The following is a 19,259-nucleotide window of genomic DNA, read 5'->3' on the forward strand; positions in this document are numbered from 1 at the left end:
TTGGATATTTGTGTTGTACATTACACTTTTCCATATCTTTTTCTTAATCACAGTTTTTTAGGACAGTTTTGACACATGCGGCATGCCAAATGCATAGATGAGGGGAGCGCTTACTATATGCTATTCTCTGTGCCATGACCTCCAGACGGCAGTAGTGAATAAGTTAACTTCTTACAGCAGGGATTAGGGATGCCTAATAGCATTTTTTTTTTCTCCTATTAAAAGAACACAGTAGCACAAGACTGATTACATCTTACAGAAGGATGACGAAGCATATATAGCCGAGCATGATTTTTTTCAGGGCACAAAGAACTGGCCAAGGTCGAAACACAAAATACATACTGAAATACATTCCCAGATCTTCACTTAATTCTCTGAGTTTGCCAAACGTTCCTGGAGCTGAAAGCAAAGTTTTGACATTTGGGAAAGCAGCTTGCATTGTTCGTCTCGTGACCTTAATAATGGAGATGCTATTCTCTGAACTGGGTCTTTAAGCAGTTGTCCAAGCTGACAGCATAGAATTGAAGCTTCCTGGTCACCCGCGCAAGTTTCAGCAATAAGTTGGAGCAGTTTACAGCTTTGGTCTTGAGAGGAAGATAGCTGAGGCGGAACTGGGGGAACAAGAAAAGGGTGTTGAAGCAGCTGAGGGATCCTCCACCTTTCGTTACGGTCCCATGCGAGACACTTCTTCATAAGATCAAGAAGCCAGGGGTTAGGAACTGGTTCATACGTAATCTCATGGTTTGGATCTGTTATAACTTTGAACTTGGCCCAAAATGTCTTGTACTCTGCAAAGGGAGTCCTTCCATATACCATTTGGTAAAGAATGCAGCCAAGGGACCAGATGTCTGATGGCCGGCCACACTTTATGATGTTTCCATTGGCATCATTTTCATTGCACATAAATGCCTCTGGAGACATGTAGCTCAGTGTACCCACCTGCGGTGGTCAAATATGAGAACTAAACAAAAGTAGACAATAATTTTTCCTTTATGTCAAGCACCCTGCTTTGTCTGGTGATTAAACAGTATAGCATATACCAGTGTCAGTTGTGGATGCAGACAAAGATGTTTTGATGATTAAAGCAAAAAGTTCTGACCAAACAGTAAGAAAAAGAAAGAACAAAATTGGAATCATATTGTAGTGTTAACCTAATCATAGAAATACAATTACCCATGTTGGAGTAATGTATAACCTCACACATTCATCTGATTCTTGAATACTCAAAATCCTATATCAGTAAACAAAAATAATCTTCTATATAAACAACAGAGCTTGGAAACAACGTTCCCAATAACTTTTCCTATCAAAAGCCCCAAAGTAAATCAAATAATATAACTATAAAAAAAAAAAACATTAATGAGAACATAAATTATTAGTAACAGTATACGACCTCAAAATTTTCATATTTCTACTAAAAATCAAGTAGGGTCAGTAGCTAAGTAAAAGCATACACAGAATGGTAGACAACTTCTACTGACCTACTTGGTAATATTTGAATTCAGCTAAACCAGCCAAAGTCAGTATCATGGAGGACCAATGCCAATACATATCGACCAATATCAACTATGTTAAACAATAATTATAAACTTCCATTCCACCAATTGTTGCACTTCTGCAGTATGAACAGCAAGATGTCTACACATCCTTCTAAATGTGGCTACATATGATCAGTCACCAGAGAGGGACACAAACTAAATGAGAGGGGCAAAAATAAGAAATACCTGTGAATCCCTTTGGATGTTAGTGGTATCACTCATTATAGCTTTGGCAATGCCAAAATCAATTAGCTTTAGGGAACCCTTGACAAGAAGGAAATTAGCTGGCTTCAAATCTGAGTGCACTATCCGTTCCTCATGTATAGTGCTGACAGCATGAAGAATTTGCTGCCAAGTTTTTCAACAAAATAATTTCAGTTTCCATACATAAAACAATCAGCAATCAGCAAGATTACTTTGTTGCACCTAAAGTGAACTAGTTCCTGTACACACTTAAGCACAAATATTCTTATACTGAGGGAGCACATGCCTCAGTACATTGGCAACAAGCATAGTGCAAAAACAGTAATCCAGATCCAGGTCCCTTGGATTGTACAGCAGCACAATATGGAGAAAAGCGGCAAGTGCAAGAGAAGTTTGAAGGGAAGGGGGTATTTGAATTGTACAATGCCAAGTGAACTAGTCAATTGTGGGTTTGACAATTTGGAACGCAAATAAGGAAATTGACACCATAATCAACAAACTAACTAAAAATGCAATCAACTTTAACCCCAACATACCCTTTGCTTTAAGACATGTTAGAGAAAATATATTAAAAGATACAAATACTCAGAAAAAAAAAAAAACATTTGCCAAATTTCAGATCAAACATAATAAATTGGTTTAACTTCAATCAGATATCCAATTTCCCACTTGGAAAACATATTAGTCCAAGAGTTATTTAACAAATGAAAAAGTAAGATCATGCAAATTTCTTCGAGGAACACACACACACACACACAGGCCGGGATATTTTCTCTTTGGGTTTAAAATTAAAAAAGTGATATTCAACTTATCTATAAAGTTTACATCAGTTTAAATTTTTCTCTATGGGCAACAAGAAGATATTTGCGGAACATCACGAAACAATCACACTATACGAAGAGTAAAGAAGTAACTACCCAACTACTAAACAATTTGCTAACGAATGCAACTATTAGCAATCGTCATTGTAAGCACAAATAAAAATATAAAGCAATAGATAAATTAGCAATTATTTCCTCTTACCCACAATAGATGATGTGCTTTCTTTTTTCTGCTGTCTTAAATAGATAAAATTTTCCAAAAATAAAAACAATTTTTTTTTTAATAAGTAATGCAATTTCACTAGAATAACGCAGAGAAGTGTAATCCTAGTACACGATAAGTATACAAGAGAAACCCCCTATTAAGGAAAAAAAGAACATAAAAACAAAATTAAAAACAATTATCCATTTGAACCCACCTTTTTTCAAATATGAATCTATCTTTCTTGGCCCAACTACGGACATTTTAGAAAGGTATAACTTGAGTACCTGCCAGTAGAAGCGGAGCCAGTTCTCATCTATGGTCTGATTGGAGCCATCCATTTCCTTCCACTTCTGGGATAGCATGTGTGCCAAATCAATTTCTCCATATTCGAGTACCATGTATATATATCCATCATCCTTGACTCTACCATCTTTATTACTCATGGAGCCATTCATGACTTCCTGGAGCAAAGCCTCATCTGTCACCTAAGAGCAGATTGGGTTTAGATTCACTCAAGTACACAAACAAAGACAAATTAGACTGTAAAAATAATTTCTAATGCAAACCTAAATTATATGACAAATACAATGGTGAAAAGACATAATACTCCCAAAATAATGGAAGAATAAGAAGAAGTTTCCGAAGCTGTTTGGCAACCCATTGTTAAATTTTCAATTCCTTTTTTACTTCTCTAAAAAAAATCAAATAAAAAACATTCTAACTTTTTTACACTTTTTACATCACATCAATAATTTTTTATTATTATTCAAATAAAAAAATTCACTACAAAACAAAACTTTTTCACTTTTCTATAAAACATTCACAAATTTTATTTCACATCAATCACTTCTTACTACTATTCAAATAAATATTCTATTTCACAATTACTTACCAAACAACTCCTCCATTCTTCTCAACAAACATGACTAAATGTACACCGCTTAGGAAGTTTAACAAATAAATTGATGTCAAGAAGCATATGTGTGTCTCAGTCTTTGTGGGTATTCCTTAAGTTAGAAGTGAAGCGTGTATAGGAACAAAAAAAAAAAAAAAAAAAGGAATGATAGAAAAGAGCATGCCAATAAGGTTCTATTTCTTCATTTTTATTATAAGTAATCGACAAATATCATTAAAAGAGTAAGGCACCCTTAAGTACACAGGAAGTATACAAAAGGACTATAAGGTTCTATTTCTTGACATAAAATAAGGATCCTTCAACAATTCTTCATTTTCTGCTATCACATTAACGTGTGATGTGAGAGCAACAAGGATAAGGAAGAAGCTTTATTAAGGAATTTTCCTATTTATAATATCTAATATTTTTATTTTGTCAATACCAATATTTTTTGGAATTTAATAAAATCGGAACCCATAAATCTGGGCCATTCCAGATTTGTTTGTTTTACCAAAACTTCAATAAAAGGGGAAAAAAAATCTGGCCCATGACAGGAGAAAGAGTTTCCTCCTAAATAATAGAAAAAACTCACTTTAAGGTTTCCAACTGCAGGTAAATAAACTCTATTTGGGTTTTAATATGTTTATCATATAATTCAATATCCAACTAGTCATCAGTCACTAAAAAACTTTGGTCCAAGGGTAAAGTGGGGGATCCAAAGTAGGATGCTAAAAGCAGGTAGCCAATTGCTTTCTGGCCATGAGTATGTTTTTGAGTTTTGGCTGTTTGGCTTGCTCAGGGAATTCAATGGCCATTAAACCGTAATTAGACAAATTTAGGGCACCTTAAACCCATCTTTAAATAGATTTGGCTCACTCATACCCCTTTGTAGGCCACTGTCTTGACATCTGAAGCCCACTGTTTATAGGCAGCTTGGTTGGACAATTTAAATAAACTTGACTCGTAATATCAGTGTATCCTAAAAAGCATCCCTCTAAGACCATTTGTTTCTCTGGCTGCTTTAGGTGCCATATTGCCATCAAGACCTTACTGCTCAACACTAAGATGGCAAGTTAAAGCCATTTTGACTACACTTTGGCATCATATTGGGTTCTCTCTTAGTAACAGCTACATCAAAAATTAACTAATAACTTACAAAAAAAATAAAAAATTAAGTAGCATGTTTTTCTGTACACAAAAACACATGACAATAGATGCCCTAAAGGAGACTTGCATACTATTTTAATCAACAATTTTTTTATTTAAGTAGAAAGTGAGTACCTCAAAGTCAATAAGCTGTATAATGTTGTTCTTCCCTTTCAACTTTTTTAAATACTCAATTTCTTGACAGAACCCATATGCAGTGGCATAATCACGACCTTTGAGCTTGATTTTTTTTAATGCATAGATTGCACAGTCTGATGAAATAACTTTGTGGACCTCACTGCTTCCCCCGCTACCTATCTTTCCAAGCCTCTGATAGAGCTTGCCTTTAACTTTAAAGAACAAGTCAGGGTCATAATTCCTTTTACGAGGAGCTGATGCACCTTTCCCACTTGTAACCCTCTCTTGTTTTTCTGATTTAGAAGGTTCCAACTTCACATCTGAAGATGAGTTTTTGTACAAGGGACCCTGAGATTGCACATTGGTAACATCACCAGCATATCCTTTCCCCTTAGTTGACTTATTGTCATGAAGAGATGGATTTTCGGAAATGTCACTTTCCTTTGGCACTCTGCCTAGTTGCTCCTTAGAAAGGTCATATTGCTTCACTTCCACATGGGTGTCAATAGCAGAGTTAGAAGCTTTGCCCGCAATAGCTTTCTGTTCAATTAACACTTCACCAACGTCCTTTGGTGAAGGATTTGAAAGCTGTGCCATATTCCCCTGACCTTTACATTGAGAATTAATATTAATATCTACCAAAGGCTCTACTGCCACGTGAGAACTGCTATCTTGATGCAAATGAGAGCTACAGGTTGTTAAATTCAGCATGGGTGCTGAAGTTGAGTGGACAGACGTTGTGGTAGCACATGATGGCCCAACAACTGAAGACTGAGTAGCAGGCTGGCTTAAGAAGTTTCTAAACTGGTGCAGCTGATCCTGGACAGCTGTGGTTCTCTTTGCCAACAAAGAAGTAATCCCAGCACCAGACCTTTCGGAGTCTGTGTTAGGAAAGCTCCGGTACTTCGAGTCCTGGTTAACAACGGTTGATGCCTCAACTTGATTGCTCGCAATCCATTCCATTTCTGTCAATGCAAGTGAACCCATATGAGATGATAATTTCTCCAATCCAGTGGCCATGCCATCATCGGCCCCTGCATGTTGAAAGAGAAAAATATATTGCGGAGCATAGTGACAAACTCAGGAATTCTACAGCATTACCAAATTCACTATGTCACCCGGAAAGCTGCCACAAATGCACTAAAAAAGAGAAACTGGATTCCAAGCAATTTATAAGAGAAGGGACTGAATATTACCCTGGGAAACAGCATTGCTTCCAATGGAAAGCTGGACCTTTTTATGACCATTGGTGTTTTGAGATTCTCCACACAACAAAGGCATTGCTTTGTCATCTTTACAACCAGTAACGAATTTAGGTTGATCTCTCTGCACATCAAATGGATCAAAGCTCTCGTCAAAGGTTTTGGTAATAGTGCCTGAAATGGAAGGTGGAGTAATTGATGCATCATCTTGAGTTTCCCCAAGAGCAGTGGCTGCATTCTTAGTCGCTACAATTGAATCATTCGCCATGTGACCCTGTCTCAATGAAACTACATCTTGAGACTTCTTGGCATCTAACATAGGACCCACATTAGAATCCAAACTTCTTGACGCTTCCCGTTGGGGAACCAACATCCGCCTAGGCTTTAAAAAATTGGACTGCGCTGGGCCTGAAATTTCCTCAGAAATGAACATTACAAAAATTTCATTTTCGTTCATGCATAGAATCAAGGATCAGAAGTAATGGCCAAAGGTTAAACAATCATATAAATCAATTTAATTCACCTTCAGACAGAAAACTGCAAGAAATAGCATTTCACATAAGCTACGGGAAATAATAATAACAAAATTATTATTATTCATAAAAACAAAACAAAAGCTACTGGAAAAAATACAGTGATTAACATTACTAAACATTATATAGTAACCAGCAAAGCTTTCAGTACATATACTTTAATTAAAGAAAAGAAAGGGTTCAATTGAAGTAAATCAAACTCGGAGGCGGCTTCAAAAAGACCGCAAATTCCAAACACTAAATCATTGAAGAACCCCACACCTGTCTATCTCTAAATCCATATACAGGAAACATTAAGAAAGCCCTCAATTTTGAGTTAATAATTCATTGAATCACCGCCCAAAATAAATCGACCACACTTAACAGACATTTCAGCAATAAAACTAAACAGATAGTGTATAGCGAAATTAATGAGAAACCCACCCAAATAAGCACTAAGTTTTTAACTTTTCAGTGAATGATAACTAACACAAATAGAGGGCGAAAAAAAGACAGAAGAAACCCTAAATTCAGCATTCAAATTATTAACCTACAAAAAAAAGCCTAATGTTTCACATTTTAGGCACAATTAGACCTTGAGTTAGAGAGAGAGAGAGAGAGAGACCAAAAGGGCGGTGGCGCTTGATGGCGGCCTGGACATTGCGGAGGAAGTCCGGCGAAGAAGACGATGAGGACGACGTCGTATCCAGTGGCTTCACGTTTTTTGGGCGGATCAGATTCCTCGCCAGCGCAGGTCGGACCGGAAGGTTAGCCTCCCCGTCCATGGCAGGATCTCAACGGCATTTCTATTGGGATACAGGAAAATAATATTTGAGATACAAATGGCGGGAAGGGGGGTTCAGATTAGGGCTCGATGATGCTCCATGGCCATAAGGGTTTTCGGAAGCATGTTGTGGTTGATTCTCGGTGACACCCACCCCACTCACTGATGAGAGTGTCAGAGACGGAGAGCGTGAAATTTTGAACGGCCTATTGGCGCTCCTGGTGCCCTCGCTTGAATCGGATCCTCTCCATCGGTTTACGGCTGTGATTGACTTAAAAAGGATCAAAGGTAAAAAAATTTGCCACGTCACTTAAGAACTGGTTAACGGCATCTCAGATGAAAGTTGAACGTTTAAATCCCATCTCCCATCCAAACTTAAATCTCCTTCTTCCATGGTTCTGCCATACTGAGGAACCCCAAAATTTCCAATTGCACATTCATAGACGCCCTTCAACGATTTGGTGGAGTCACTCTCAACCTGTTTTCTGCAACACAAACCTTCCCACAAAAATCCCCATAGCTTAAACCAAACACAGCAAAAATTCCCCCAAAGTCTGAACGAGTCTCCCTCAAACCAATCCACCAAAAGACAAAGACCCAAAACAAGAAACCCAATCTATTGCGTTTTCCTCCAAAAACCCAACAAGAAGAAAACTCGGATTGCAACGAATACAGTAAATAAAACCAAATTTGATAAGCTAAAGCTCTGTTTGTTTCCAATAAACTTTGGACTTCTTTGAGAACCCAGATCGGAATTAACCACTTTTTACACCAAGTTATCTGGATCTTGAGCTGAAACTGGAGAAATGCGTACAAAGGGGTTTGTTTGTGCGTGTTAAGAAGAAAATGCATCCAAAGGTGGAAAAATCAATGAAGGTTGGAATAGAAAGACATACGCTCAACGGTAATTCCTATCATTTCTCTCTATAACCAATCAATCCCGGGTATTGATTTACTGGAAGAAGTATTTAATGACCCGTCTTCTAAAAATAGGCGATGAGCAAGCTGAGGCAGCTCGCAGGGGTGGGGATGGAAGAAGGGGATTTGGGTTTGGATGGGAGTGGGAGTTGGGATTTTGACGTTCAACGTTTTTAGATGCCGTTAACCAGTTCTTAAGTGACGTTGCAAATTTTTGACCTTTGATTTTTTTTAAGTCGATCACAGCCGTAAATTGGCTCCTCTCCATTTCATTTGAAATGGAAAGGATCTGGTTCCGCTAGCATTGGGCCATTCTTTGGGCTTCATCTCTATTCTATTTTATTACTCTTCCAGGAGCCCGTTAAGAAAAAATTATAAGTGACCTCTGTCTTCTCTTCTAAATGAGTAATATTAAGTTTCTTACAATTTTTTATACGATTAACAAATCTGATATGAATTTAATTTGAAATTAGTCAGTTATAATTTAAGGATCTGACCTGTTTAAGTAAATAGATTAAATTATAATTGACCTAAATAATTTTATCATGTCTTAATATGACTCGAACCTGATACACGCATACAAATTATTGCTCTTAAGATATGCATTTCTCTTATATTGAATTAATGCAAAAAAAAAGAAAAAAAAAAAAAAGAAGAGGAAATGAAGGTAACACGAAGTACTTTCATTTCATGTACCTTGCCATTTGCCAGTGAAAGCGAGTTGTTTGTTAAAGAGTTTTGTTGTAGTTGTAATTTTTGTGAATAATAATAAAAAGTTTGTGTAATATAAAGTAAAAATGAGATTGAATTTTCTGTAAGAGAAAATGAACGAAGTTGTTTGGTAATAATTTTGAAAAGAGGTTTGACTTTTTTTTTTGAAAGGGGAGGGGAGAAATGAAAATAATGAGGATATGGCTGCCAAACGGTCGAGAACAGAATTCAAAGCTGCCACTTATTAAAAAAATTAAAAACTTAAAAATTAAAAAAATTAAAAAAAGAAAAAAAGAAAAAAAGAATACATTTTATATAGTAATGTTTCTTGTATCACTCTTATACAACTTTTGCACAACTCTAACAATCTTTTTTTAAGATCAACCATTAAATATTTATGGATTACAAGTAAGAAAACAAATTCAATGGTTGATCATAAATTTTTTTTAAAAAAAAAAACAAAAAAAAGTTTGAGTTGTGCAAAATTTGTATATGAGTTGTGCAAGAAACATTACTCCATTCTATAAGGATGGGTTTTAAATTTCTCATTTTACAGCAACTAATTATAAGTGGACAAGTCATCAAAAACTAAAAAAATATAATAAACATCAAAAGACTCAATCCTTTGAAACAAATTAAACACCCATCTTGCCCCTCTCTCTCTGTCTATGTCTTTGTTTACTCTTCTTCGATCTTCAGCTCCTTCTTTCTCGTTCCCCTTCAATTTCGCTTCTAGCTCCGCTCCCTCCTTGTTCGGAACAGTTGATTTCATTTTCGATAATGCCACTGTGGTTTTCAAGAACTACAACATATATCCAACAGCAAAACCAGGAATTTTAGTAAGGGGGGACAAACTTATATAAATACATAACTACATGCGTATATAGTTACATGTAGTTTTTATTACCACCGACAAAAAAAAAAAACTTTGTATAATTTTTTTACATCAAAAACACGGCCAATTCGATTCAAAATTATAATTTCAAATTTTCACGATATCATAAAGACACAATATTATAAACTACTATTAAAATAAACTAAGCATAATATATAGGGTTCAAAAAAAAAAAAAAAAAGTACTATTAGGGAGAATATTGGCCTCCTCGGGTACCAGGCCCAACCCGATCTCCAGGCCCATTGGGTCCACCCGACCAGGTCAAAACGGTTCAAGAAAAATTAGTTTATCCAAGCCCATCAAAATCATTTGGGTCCAACCGGTTCACCCGACCTGAGTAGCCGACCCGGGTACCTAGTGGCACCTACGCCCGAGTATATCTCAAAATTACCTGGGATTTGAGGGATGAGACACACGATACAAAACTAGATCGTGCGCCTGAGATAGGCTGTCATGAAACCTGAAATATCTGTGCGCCCGAAGCCACATCTTCTTCAACTACCGATTCCCGCATATACAGGGAACTATCTTAACTGCTCCTCAATCTCTATAAATACCAGAGTTTCTTCAGACGTTGAGGTACAGACATTATCTCCTTAATATTACTCTGAGCATTTGTTTTCAAACAATACACTTACTTAAGCATTGGAGCGGGATTGTCGGCATCCCCCGATGCAGCTTTCTTGTTTGCACCACCGAAGAATGAGCTTATAGGCGAGTTACTGATCGACACGTTTCCTACCAGAATCTATGTCAACAGGTACCTTTAAGCATAGACTCTTTGTCTTAACAAGATCCCCAAAGCCCCCCAACAACAACAATTCTTTTGGAACTTAAATCTATTTAGAAAGAAAACAAATAGGAGTATCACTGTATCAATAATTTCAAGGTAGAACCGGCACTAAAATGCAACTTGGGAGGTCAACGATCAAGAAGATAAAATAGCTAATAAAACAACAAAACACGTCCAGATTTTATTAATTATTGATTACTCAACGAATTTGAATCAAAATCTCTTGCCTATAATTCATAGACAAATACTATAAGGCAAATACCCAAAAGCAAAGGTTGGGCTGGGTTTGGCAGGGGGAGGAGAGAAAGGAGAGGTTTTTGTTCTTGGGGGAACTGAAAAGATTGAGAGGAAGAGAGCAAAGGCTGCAGGGAGGGCAGAGGGCTATCAACGATCCCACAGCCACAAAAGCTGAGCCACAACTGTTGTCATCACCACCACAGCCACAACGACCAAAACAAAAACAAAAGGGGATGGGACTTAAAAGTAATTGGGAAACTCTTTTTTCCCACGGGGCGGCAGCCCTTCCCCGCCCCCCTTTATTTATGCTACTGTTCATGGAGTTGGTAAATAAGAACAAGTAAGAAGAAAGAGAATGAGAGGCGTACCTGGTCCAAAATTTTCCTGGAAAGTACACGAAATTTTGGCAAGATCTATTTCTCAATGGCTCTTAGATCTGGTTTTGGTGGAGCTTGATGGGGGGAGGGGGGGAGGTGAGCAGCTGAGTAGAGATTGGGGCTGGAGGAGATGAGCAGCTTAGCAGAGAGGAAGGTCGTAGGATTTGGAAGTTTTTAGGAGGATTTTTGAAACTCTTCACTATCGTTCAGCTATGGATTTAAATTGATGGCCTCAAATTGTTCCTATTGTTGCCACAACAATTTTTAAGAATTGCGGGGATCCTAATCCCAAAAAAAAAAAAAATCAAGTTTGGATATTTGATTAGAAGCTAACGATAGGAACTAGGGATATTTTTGGTATTTCAAAATGAAAGAAGGGTCAAAATATAAACAAAAAAATTTATGGGGACAAAACAATTATTTTGAGGGACAAATTTATAAATTTATATATTTTAAAGAGAACTTTAAAATTTTTGGGGGGACGAATTGGCTGTGGGTCTGCACTTGCATATATCCCCATCTACCGATGAGCGGACAATACATTCCGATCATCGCACAAGGGTGAACTGGCTTGAATCAAAACACGGGTACTTCCATTCATAACTGCACCATTAGGCCATCTCCAGCAGGTAAAGTTAAAGTAGCTACTCAAAAACTACAAAATATTTACTTTAGCTACTTCAACAGTTAAAAACACTCCAACAATAATCTTTATTCTATTCTTCATTTCCTTAAAATATTATTTTCCAATCTTTTTTTATTGTTTTATTTTCTTTCTCTCTCTTCCGTCCCCATCCCCAACAACTGGCCAACCCATCAAACCCACAGCCAAACCAGTGAAAACCACCCTTGCCCACCCACACCCAAGACCCATAGTCCCATAACCGGTCGATGGTGGCTAGTGCAGTCAATGGTCCCTTGTCGGTGGTGCGGTTACAAGCCAGAAAGTGAGCTGGTGAGTCCCCTCCACGGTCCCATTCGCGCCGATCAACTCGTCGACAGTGCCGAGGAAGTTGGAGAACGATCAGAACACCTCGCCAACGGAGAGGGCGAGGCTGAGAAAGCTCGGAGGTGAGTCTGGGGCGATACTAGTGGTGGAGATGGCAGAGGCAGCGGATGGCCTACCCTGTCGCCACCATCGGAATCGCAACTTGAAAAGCCAGAGGAGCCGCCGAAATCCTTGCTGGTACGCGGCGAATTCTGCGAGAAGACCTCGTCGAAGCTATTGGCCTTTTCCTTGTCCACTGTTTGTTGGGGATGACGGAGAGGGACAGAGGGATGAAGAGGGAGAGGGAGAGGGGGGAGGGAGAAAATATTAATAAAAAATTTTGACTTGTATGAACAGTTAATAGGCAACTCTGCCTATTCACTGTTCAATGTTAGATGAAAAAGTTTACTTCGGCTATTCTGCTGGAGAGGAGAAAAGAGCAAAAATAGTTAAATTTAACCATTTTGGTTAAAATAGCAAGTCTGTTGGAGATGGCCTTAGAGCATCCGACATTTTGGCGTCAAGTAAGACAAGTGTTCAGACATACTTGGGAAGGCCATGGAAGGAGTATTGTAAGATTGTTTACATGCAAAGTTTGATGGGTAGTTTGATAAATCCTACAGGTTGGCATGAATGGAGTGGAAATTAGTCACTGAGCACATTGTATTACGATGAGTATAATAACACAAGACCTGGATCAGACATGGCGGGGAGAGTGACATGGCCCGGTTATCATGTGATTAATGACGTCGTGAATGCCACTGTTTTCACGATGTCTAATTTCTTGCTGGGGGATGATTGGCTACCTCATGCAGGAGTGCCTTACACCGGTGACCTGATATGAGACTAAAATCTTTTGTATGGAAAATTCCTGATGTTTGTTTTTGCATTTTCTTGCCAAGCTTTTCGTGTTTCTACACCTTTTTAGGACCGGTTGGGCTCTTGAAAGGGAAAATTAGTCTCTCTTTTTTTTTTTCTTTTTTTTTTTCTTTTTTTTTTTTCTAAGGAGATTTGGTACTTTCATATTTATTGTATTTAATCTTCTTACATGATGTGTCAGCTTCTTCTTGGAAGGTGTAAGAGCACTTGAAGTGAACTCATCAAAATTTGCTGAAATTTTGACGAAAAATATCACTTTTGTTATTTTAACTACCTAATTTTCAAAAGCCCTAAATATCAAACTCTCCAAATATTATCTAATTTAAAATAAATACTATTTTTTATTAACTTTTCAACCAACCTACTTCTTTTCGGACTGTTCTAGAAATCATACCTCCCTTCCATTTTTCTTCTCTTCTCTTCTCTCACGCACACTTCTATTATTTTCTTATTCTTTCTCTTATTTCCTTCTTTCTCTAATCCGATTCCTCTTCCTTCTTCGCTCTCCACATCGAGAGACAGTGAGATAGTGAACGAGAGAGAGAGAGAGAGAGAGAGAGAGAGAGAGAGTTGAGATCAAGGGAGAGAGCACACTGGGAGAGATCAAACCCGAGAGATCGGGAGATAGAACCGGAGAAGATCCGACTGTCCAGAGGCGCCGATTTTCAGTGGGTTCCATGGATTGTAGCAGGAGGAGCAGGAGGCACGGCGATCGGTGGCCTATGGAGTGATTTCCAACGAAATCGCTCTGCAACTCGTGACCAATCGGAGCCCATTTTTCCGGTGAAAAATCGTGGCAATTCCAGTGGGTTTTCGATGGGTGTTTTCCGATAAGTTGAGAGATGACTTTTGGTGATATTTTTCGGCTGTCTCCCCTGTGATTTCCGGTTATGTGTCTCCCCTGTGATATTTTTGATGTTGATCTTCTGCTCATCAACGACCTTCTCTGCGAAAATAGAATAAACAAATGCAAAATAATAACAAATGATCGACTTTGCCCTCGTCTCATCAGACAAGGGTTTCTGACAATCATCAATTTTACTGTAGAGTCGAGGAGCTCGTTGGAGATGAGATTTTGAGTAAAATCGTTTGATTTTTGTGATTTCGTTTGTTTGACGACTTTACTATGAATGCTCAGGAGCACTTGTAGTGAACTCATCAAAATTTCAGCAAATTTAGACGAAAAATACTACTTTTGTTATTTTAGCTACCTAATTTTTAAAAGCTCTAAATATTCAACTCTCCAAATATTCCCTGCTTCAAAATAAATACTATTTTTTATTACCTTTTAGTTGGAGAAATGGTCAATCTGCAAATGAACCTCAAGGATCTTCTTCTCATGCTCTTTATGTGCCGCCACATAAGTAGACCTTAGAGGAAACATTGCAAGCCTTCATGCAAAGCCAAACTCAGATCAACCAAGAATTGAAAAACGCAGTTGGCAGAATTGAGTCTCAGTTGAATGTGAGAGAGAAAGAAAAGTTTCCAGCCCAACCGAAACCTAACCCAAGGACTCGAGCTAGGGTAAATGAAGTCAGCAATACTCAAGTGGAAATTGCTAAGTCTGTCACTATCTTTAGGAGTGAAAAGGTGGTTATTTTTCTCTATTAAAATAAGCATTATCATACCATGTTTTATTCTAATTCTTGCATTTTTTATTTAATATCCCATTGACTTACTTATGGCTATCCATTTACCAAACCCAATAATTCCAATACCATAGATGCATAAAGACATACCAGCACCAACAAAACTATACCCTTTTGTTTGGTTGTAGAGAAAAACATGGGAAAGAAACAGGAAATACACTCATAACCCAACTGTAATTCACTAAAGAAGCAATATTACCAATCAAAATCACTAACTACCTTGAACCCATAAATGAAAAGACATAACCAATACAGAGTAAAATTATTGTGCCAAACATTCGTAGGGAAAAAAGTTATCAACGTTAAAGTTGGAATATGTTACCTGGTTCCAGCAGAGGTTGCATAAGACTAACCACTACGAGAGAGAGAGAGAGAGAGAGAGAGAGAGAGAGAGAGATTTTAGATGAAAAGCAAAGCATTTTATTCGCAAAGCAAAACTGGATAAAAAGAAAACCTGAAATGATTCGAATGAAAAGCCCTAGATTTTGCAGAGTGGTGTTTTTGTCTTGTTCCCACCGGTAGCTCCGAGCTTGTTGTGCAAAGCAGCAACGCACCAGATCTCACCCAATCAACCAAAACTAAAAACAAAACAAAAACCAACACCACATCTCAGAGACCGAAACAAATAAGCCCATTAAGAGGCATTAAAGGAACATAAACAAAAATTTATAGAACCAAACAGACCTAGTACGAAGAGGGAGTGAATGAGAGCACGAAACAGATCTAGAATTAAAAATGTCAAGAAAAGAAATGGCAAGGTAGGTTTGTCTGACTAGAGGTAGGTCGTGCACTTCGATCTTCACGGTGAGGGAAGAGTGGAAGACAAAGGCGAGAGTGAGTGAGTGAGAGAGAGAGAGAGAGAGAGAGAGAGAGAGAGAGAGAGAGAGAGAGAGAGAGAGAGAGGAGATTTTGAAAGACTCAATTGCAAATTGATTCAGTTGCGTGAGCGGGATTTTTTGAAATTTTGGCAGAACATTTGGGGATGATTTTCAATGTTTTCGTTTGTTTTGTTTTTGTCCCTGCCCCCTTCTACAAGATGGATCGTTACAATGGTGTTTTAGAGCATTTCTAGTGAAGTCGTCAAACACACGAAATCACCAAAATCAGACAATTTTACTCAAAATCTTGTCTCCAACAAGCTCGTCGCTTCTACAGTAAAATTGATGATTGTCAGAAAAAAAACCTTCGTCTGATGAGACGAGGGCAAAATCGATCGTCTGTTGTTATTTTACATTTGTTTATTTCATTTTTGCGAGGAAAGTCGTTGATGAGCAGAAGATCAACACAGAAAATATCATAGGGGAGACACAACCGGAAATATCACAGCAAACACACAATAAACACGATCGGCCGGAACAGGGAGATCAACATCAAAAATACACACGGTTCATTAAAACCCATGAATCAATAATAGCCCAAATTAATCAATAATAATCCAAATAAAAAACACAAGAAATTACATTAAGAATTTTCTGTTTAATCGCAAAAAAATTCACCAAAAGTCATCTCTCAACTCACCGAAAAACACCCATCGGAAACCCACTAAAATTGCCACGATTTTCACCGGAAAATCACCTCACGTCCACCGGAGATGGGTTCTGGCCGACGCCCCATGGACGTGGGTCTCTGGGTTCGTCGGATTGCTACAGGTCCTCCATGATCAGGCTGGGTCTCTCAAGTCTCAGGTCTCCTAGAAAATGGGCTCCGATTGGTCACGGGTTGCTGAGCGATTTCACCGGAAATCACTCCACAGGCCACCGATCGTTGTGCCTCTTGCTCCTCCGGCAACAATCCATAGAAGTGACCGCTAATAATTCATGGGAAATTCCGGGAAGCAATTAGCTAATAATAAAACTATTAGCGGCAACATAAGTGACCGCTAATAATTGATTATTAGCGGCCACTAATGTGGCCGCTAATAACTCTGGCGGGAGCTGTGGGAAATTCCGGGAAGCAATTAGCTAATAATAAACTATTAGCGGCCACTTATAACTTGGCGGGAGCTGTGGGAAATTCCGGGAAGCAATTAGCTAATAATAAAACTATTAGCGGCCACATAAGTGGCCACTAATAATTGATTATTAGCGGCCACTTATGTGGCCGCTAATAATATTTTTACTTTTTCGTTTATTTTTATTTTTTTTTATGTTTTCAAAATTTTTAGTTTTTAGTTTTTTAAAAAATAAAAAATATTTTTCATTTTTTTTTTGTTTTAGTTTTTTTTTTCGAAAAATTGTTTTTTTTTTAAAAGTTGATTTATGGTTTTTCTTTCAACCAACAAAAAAAAAAATTAATAGAAAACTAGTTTTTCTTTTTTATTTTTCATTTTTTTTAAAAAAAAAAAAAAAAAAAATTGTTTTCATAATTAATGCACTATGGTCGATCAGATGGTTTATCAATCATATTAATCGATTAAACCTTCATTGTGTGAAGTCTGATTAGTCGAACTCTGTCACGATCGATCAAATGATCTATCGATTCTATTGGTTTATCAAGATCGATATATGATCTATTGATCCTATTGATTGATTAGGATCGATCGGATGATCTATCGGTCTTATCGATCGATTGGATGATCTATCAATCCTATTGGTCTATCAAGATCGATCGGATGATCTATCAATTCTATTGATCGATCACGATCGATCGGATTATCTATCGATCGTGATCGATCGATCTATTGATCTATCATGATCGATCAGATGATCTATCAATCCTATAGGTTTATCAAGATCGATCGGATGATCTATCGATCATATAGGTCTATCAAGATCGAATTGGTCTATCAAGATCGATCGGATGATCTATCGATCCTATTGATCGATCGCGATTGATCCATAGGATCGATAGATCATCTGATCGATCTTGATAGACCTATAGGATCGATCGATCTTGGATGATTTATCGATCCTATAGGTCTCTCAAGATCGATCAGATGATCTATCGATTGATCACGATTGATCAGATGATCTATCGATCCTATTGGTCTATCAAGATCGATCGGATGATCTATCGGTCTTATCGATCAATTGGATGATCTATTGATCCTATTGGTCTATCAATATCAATCAAATGATCTATCAATCCTATTGATTGATCACGATCGATCGGATGATCTATCGGTCCTATTGATCGATCACGATCGATCAGATGATCTATCGGTTCTATTGGTCGATCACGATCGATCGGATGATCTATGGATCCTATTGATTGATCAAGGCCGATCTAATGATCTATTGGTCCTATTGATCTATCATGTCGATCGGATGATCTACCATGATTGATCGGATGATCTATCAGTCCTATTGATCTATCATGATCGATCGGATGATCTATCACGATTGATCGGATGATCTATCATGATTGATCGGATGATCTATCATGATTGATCGGATGATCTATCAATCATTTTGATCTATCATAATTGATCGGATGATCTATCGATCATATTGATCTATCATGATTGATTAGATGATCTATCGATCCTATTGATCTATCATGATCGATCGGATGATCTATCAATCCTATGGATCTATCAGGATCAATCGGATGATCAATCGATCCTATTGATCTATCGCGATCGATTAGATAATCTATCGATCCTATTGATCAATCACGATCGATCGGATGATCTATCGATCCTATTGATCTATCACGATCGATCGGATGATCTATCGATCCTATTGATCCATCACGATCGATCGGATAATCTATCGGTCATATTGATCCATCACGATCGATCGGATGATCTATGGATCCTATTGATTGATCAAGGCCGATCTAATGATCTATTGGTCCTATTGATCTATCATATGATTGATCGGATGATCTATCGATCCTATTGATCTATCATGATCGATCGGATGATCTATCAATCCTATAGATCTATCATAATCGATCGGATGATCTATCGATCCTATTGATATATCATGATCGATCGGATGATCTATCACGATCGACCCAAAATGTCACCTCTATTGACTACTTATCAGTGGCAACATTTCAAATTTGACAAAAATGTTCTGAAAAATATCATTAGTTTGACCATTTAAAAACCAAAATTACCCTTTGTCTTTTTCTACTAATTAATAAATAAAAGGGTAATTTTTTATATGGCCGCTAATAATGAATTATTAGCTAATAATATTTTTACTTTTTTCTTTTTCGGGTTTTTTTTTTTTTTTTTTTTTTTTTTTTTTTTAATGTTTTCAAAATTTTCAGTTTTTTTTTTTAAAAAATCTTTTTCATTTTTAATTTTTGTTGTTTTTGTTTTTCTTTAATTTTTTTAATTTGTTTGTAAAAAATAATTATTTTTTTTTCCCGAGAGAGGGAGCTGTGGGAAATTCCATAAAGCTTAATAATAAAAC

At 37.4% G+C, this 19,259-nt stretch overlaps 1 protein-coding gene and 1 long non-coding RNA gene across 3 annotated transcripts; both read right to left on the bottom strand.

Moving 5' to 3' along the window:
- Window positions 1–253: 253 nt before the first annotated feature.
- On the bottom strand, window positions 254–8,512 carry LOC133854254 (serine/threonine-protein kinase MPS1). 2 transcript variants are annotated; one of them, XM_062290366.1, is made up of 6 exons: window positions 7,287–8,512; window positions 6,144–6,557; window positions 4,945–5,912; window positions 3,053–3,253; window positions 1,725–1,886; window positions 254–939 (listed from the first exon to the last, which is right to left on the bottom strand). In XM_062290366.1, exons 1-6 carry the CDS (start codon window positions 7,444–7,446, stop codon window positions 367–369), a joined length of 2,478 nt encoding a protein of 825 aa, XP_062146350.1. In that variant the 5' UTR covers window positions 7,447–8,512; the 3' UTR covers window positions 254–366. The 2 variants fall into 2 exon arrangements, with proteins under 2 accessions (XP_062146350.1, XP_062146341.1); XM_062290357.1 differs by having other exon boundaries at window positions 4,945–5,981.
- A 1,125-nt stretch (window positions 8,513–9,637) lies between these two features.
- LOC133880682 (uncharacterized) lies at window positions 9,638–11,649 on the bottom strand. Its single transcript, XR_009902376.1, has 2 exons — window positions 10,608–11,649; window positions 9,638–9,876 (listed from the first exon to the last, which is right to left on the bottom strand). It is a non-coding gene; the product is annotated as an uncharacterized LOC133880682 (long non-coding RNA).
- Window positions 11,650–19,259: the final 7,610 nt, after the last annotated feature.

Source organism: Alnus glutinosa, chromosome 1 (genome assembly GCF_958979055.1).
Source record: "Alnus glutinosa chromosome 1, dhAlnGlut1.1, whole genome shotgun sequence".
NCBI classification, from domain to species: domain Eukaryota; kingdom Viridiplantae; phylum Streptophyta; class Magnoliopsida; order Fagales; family Betulaceae; genus Alnus; species Alnus glutinosa.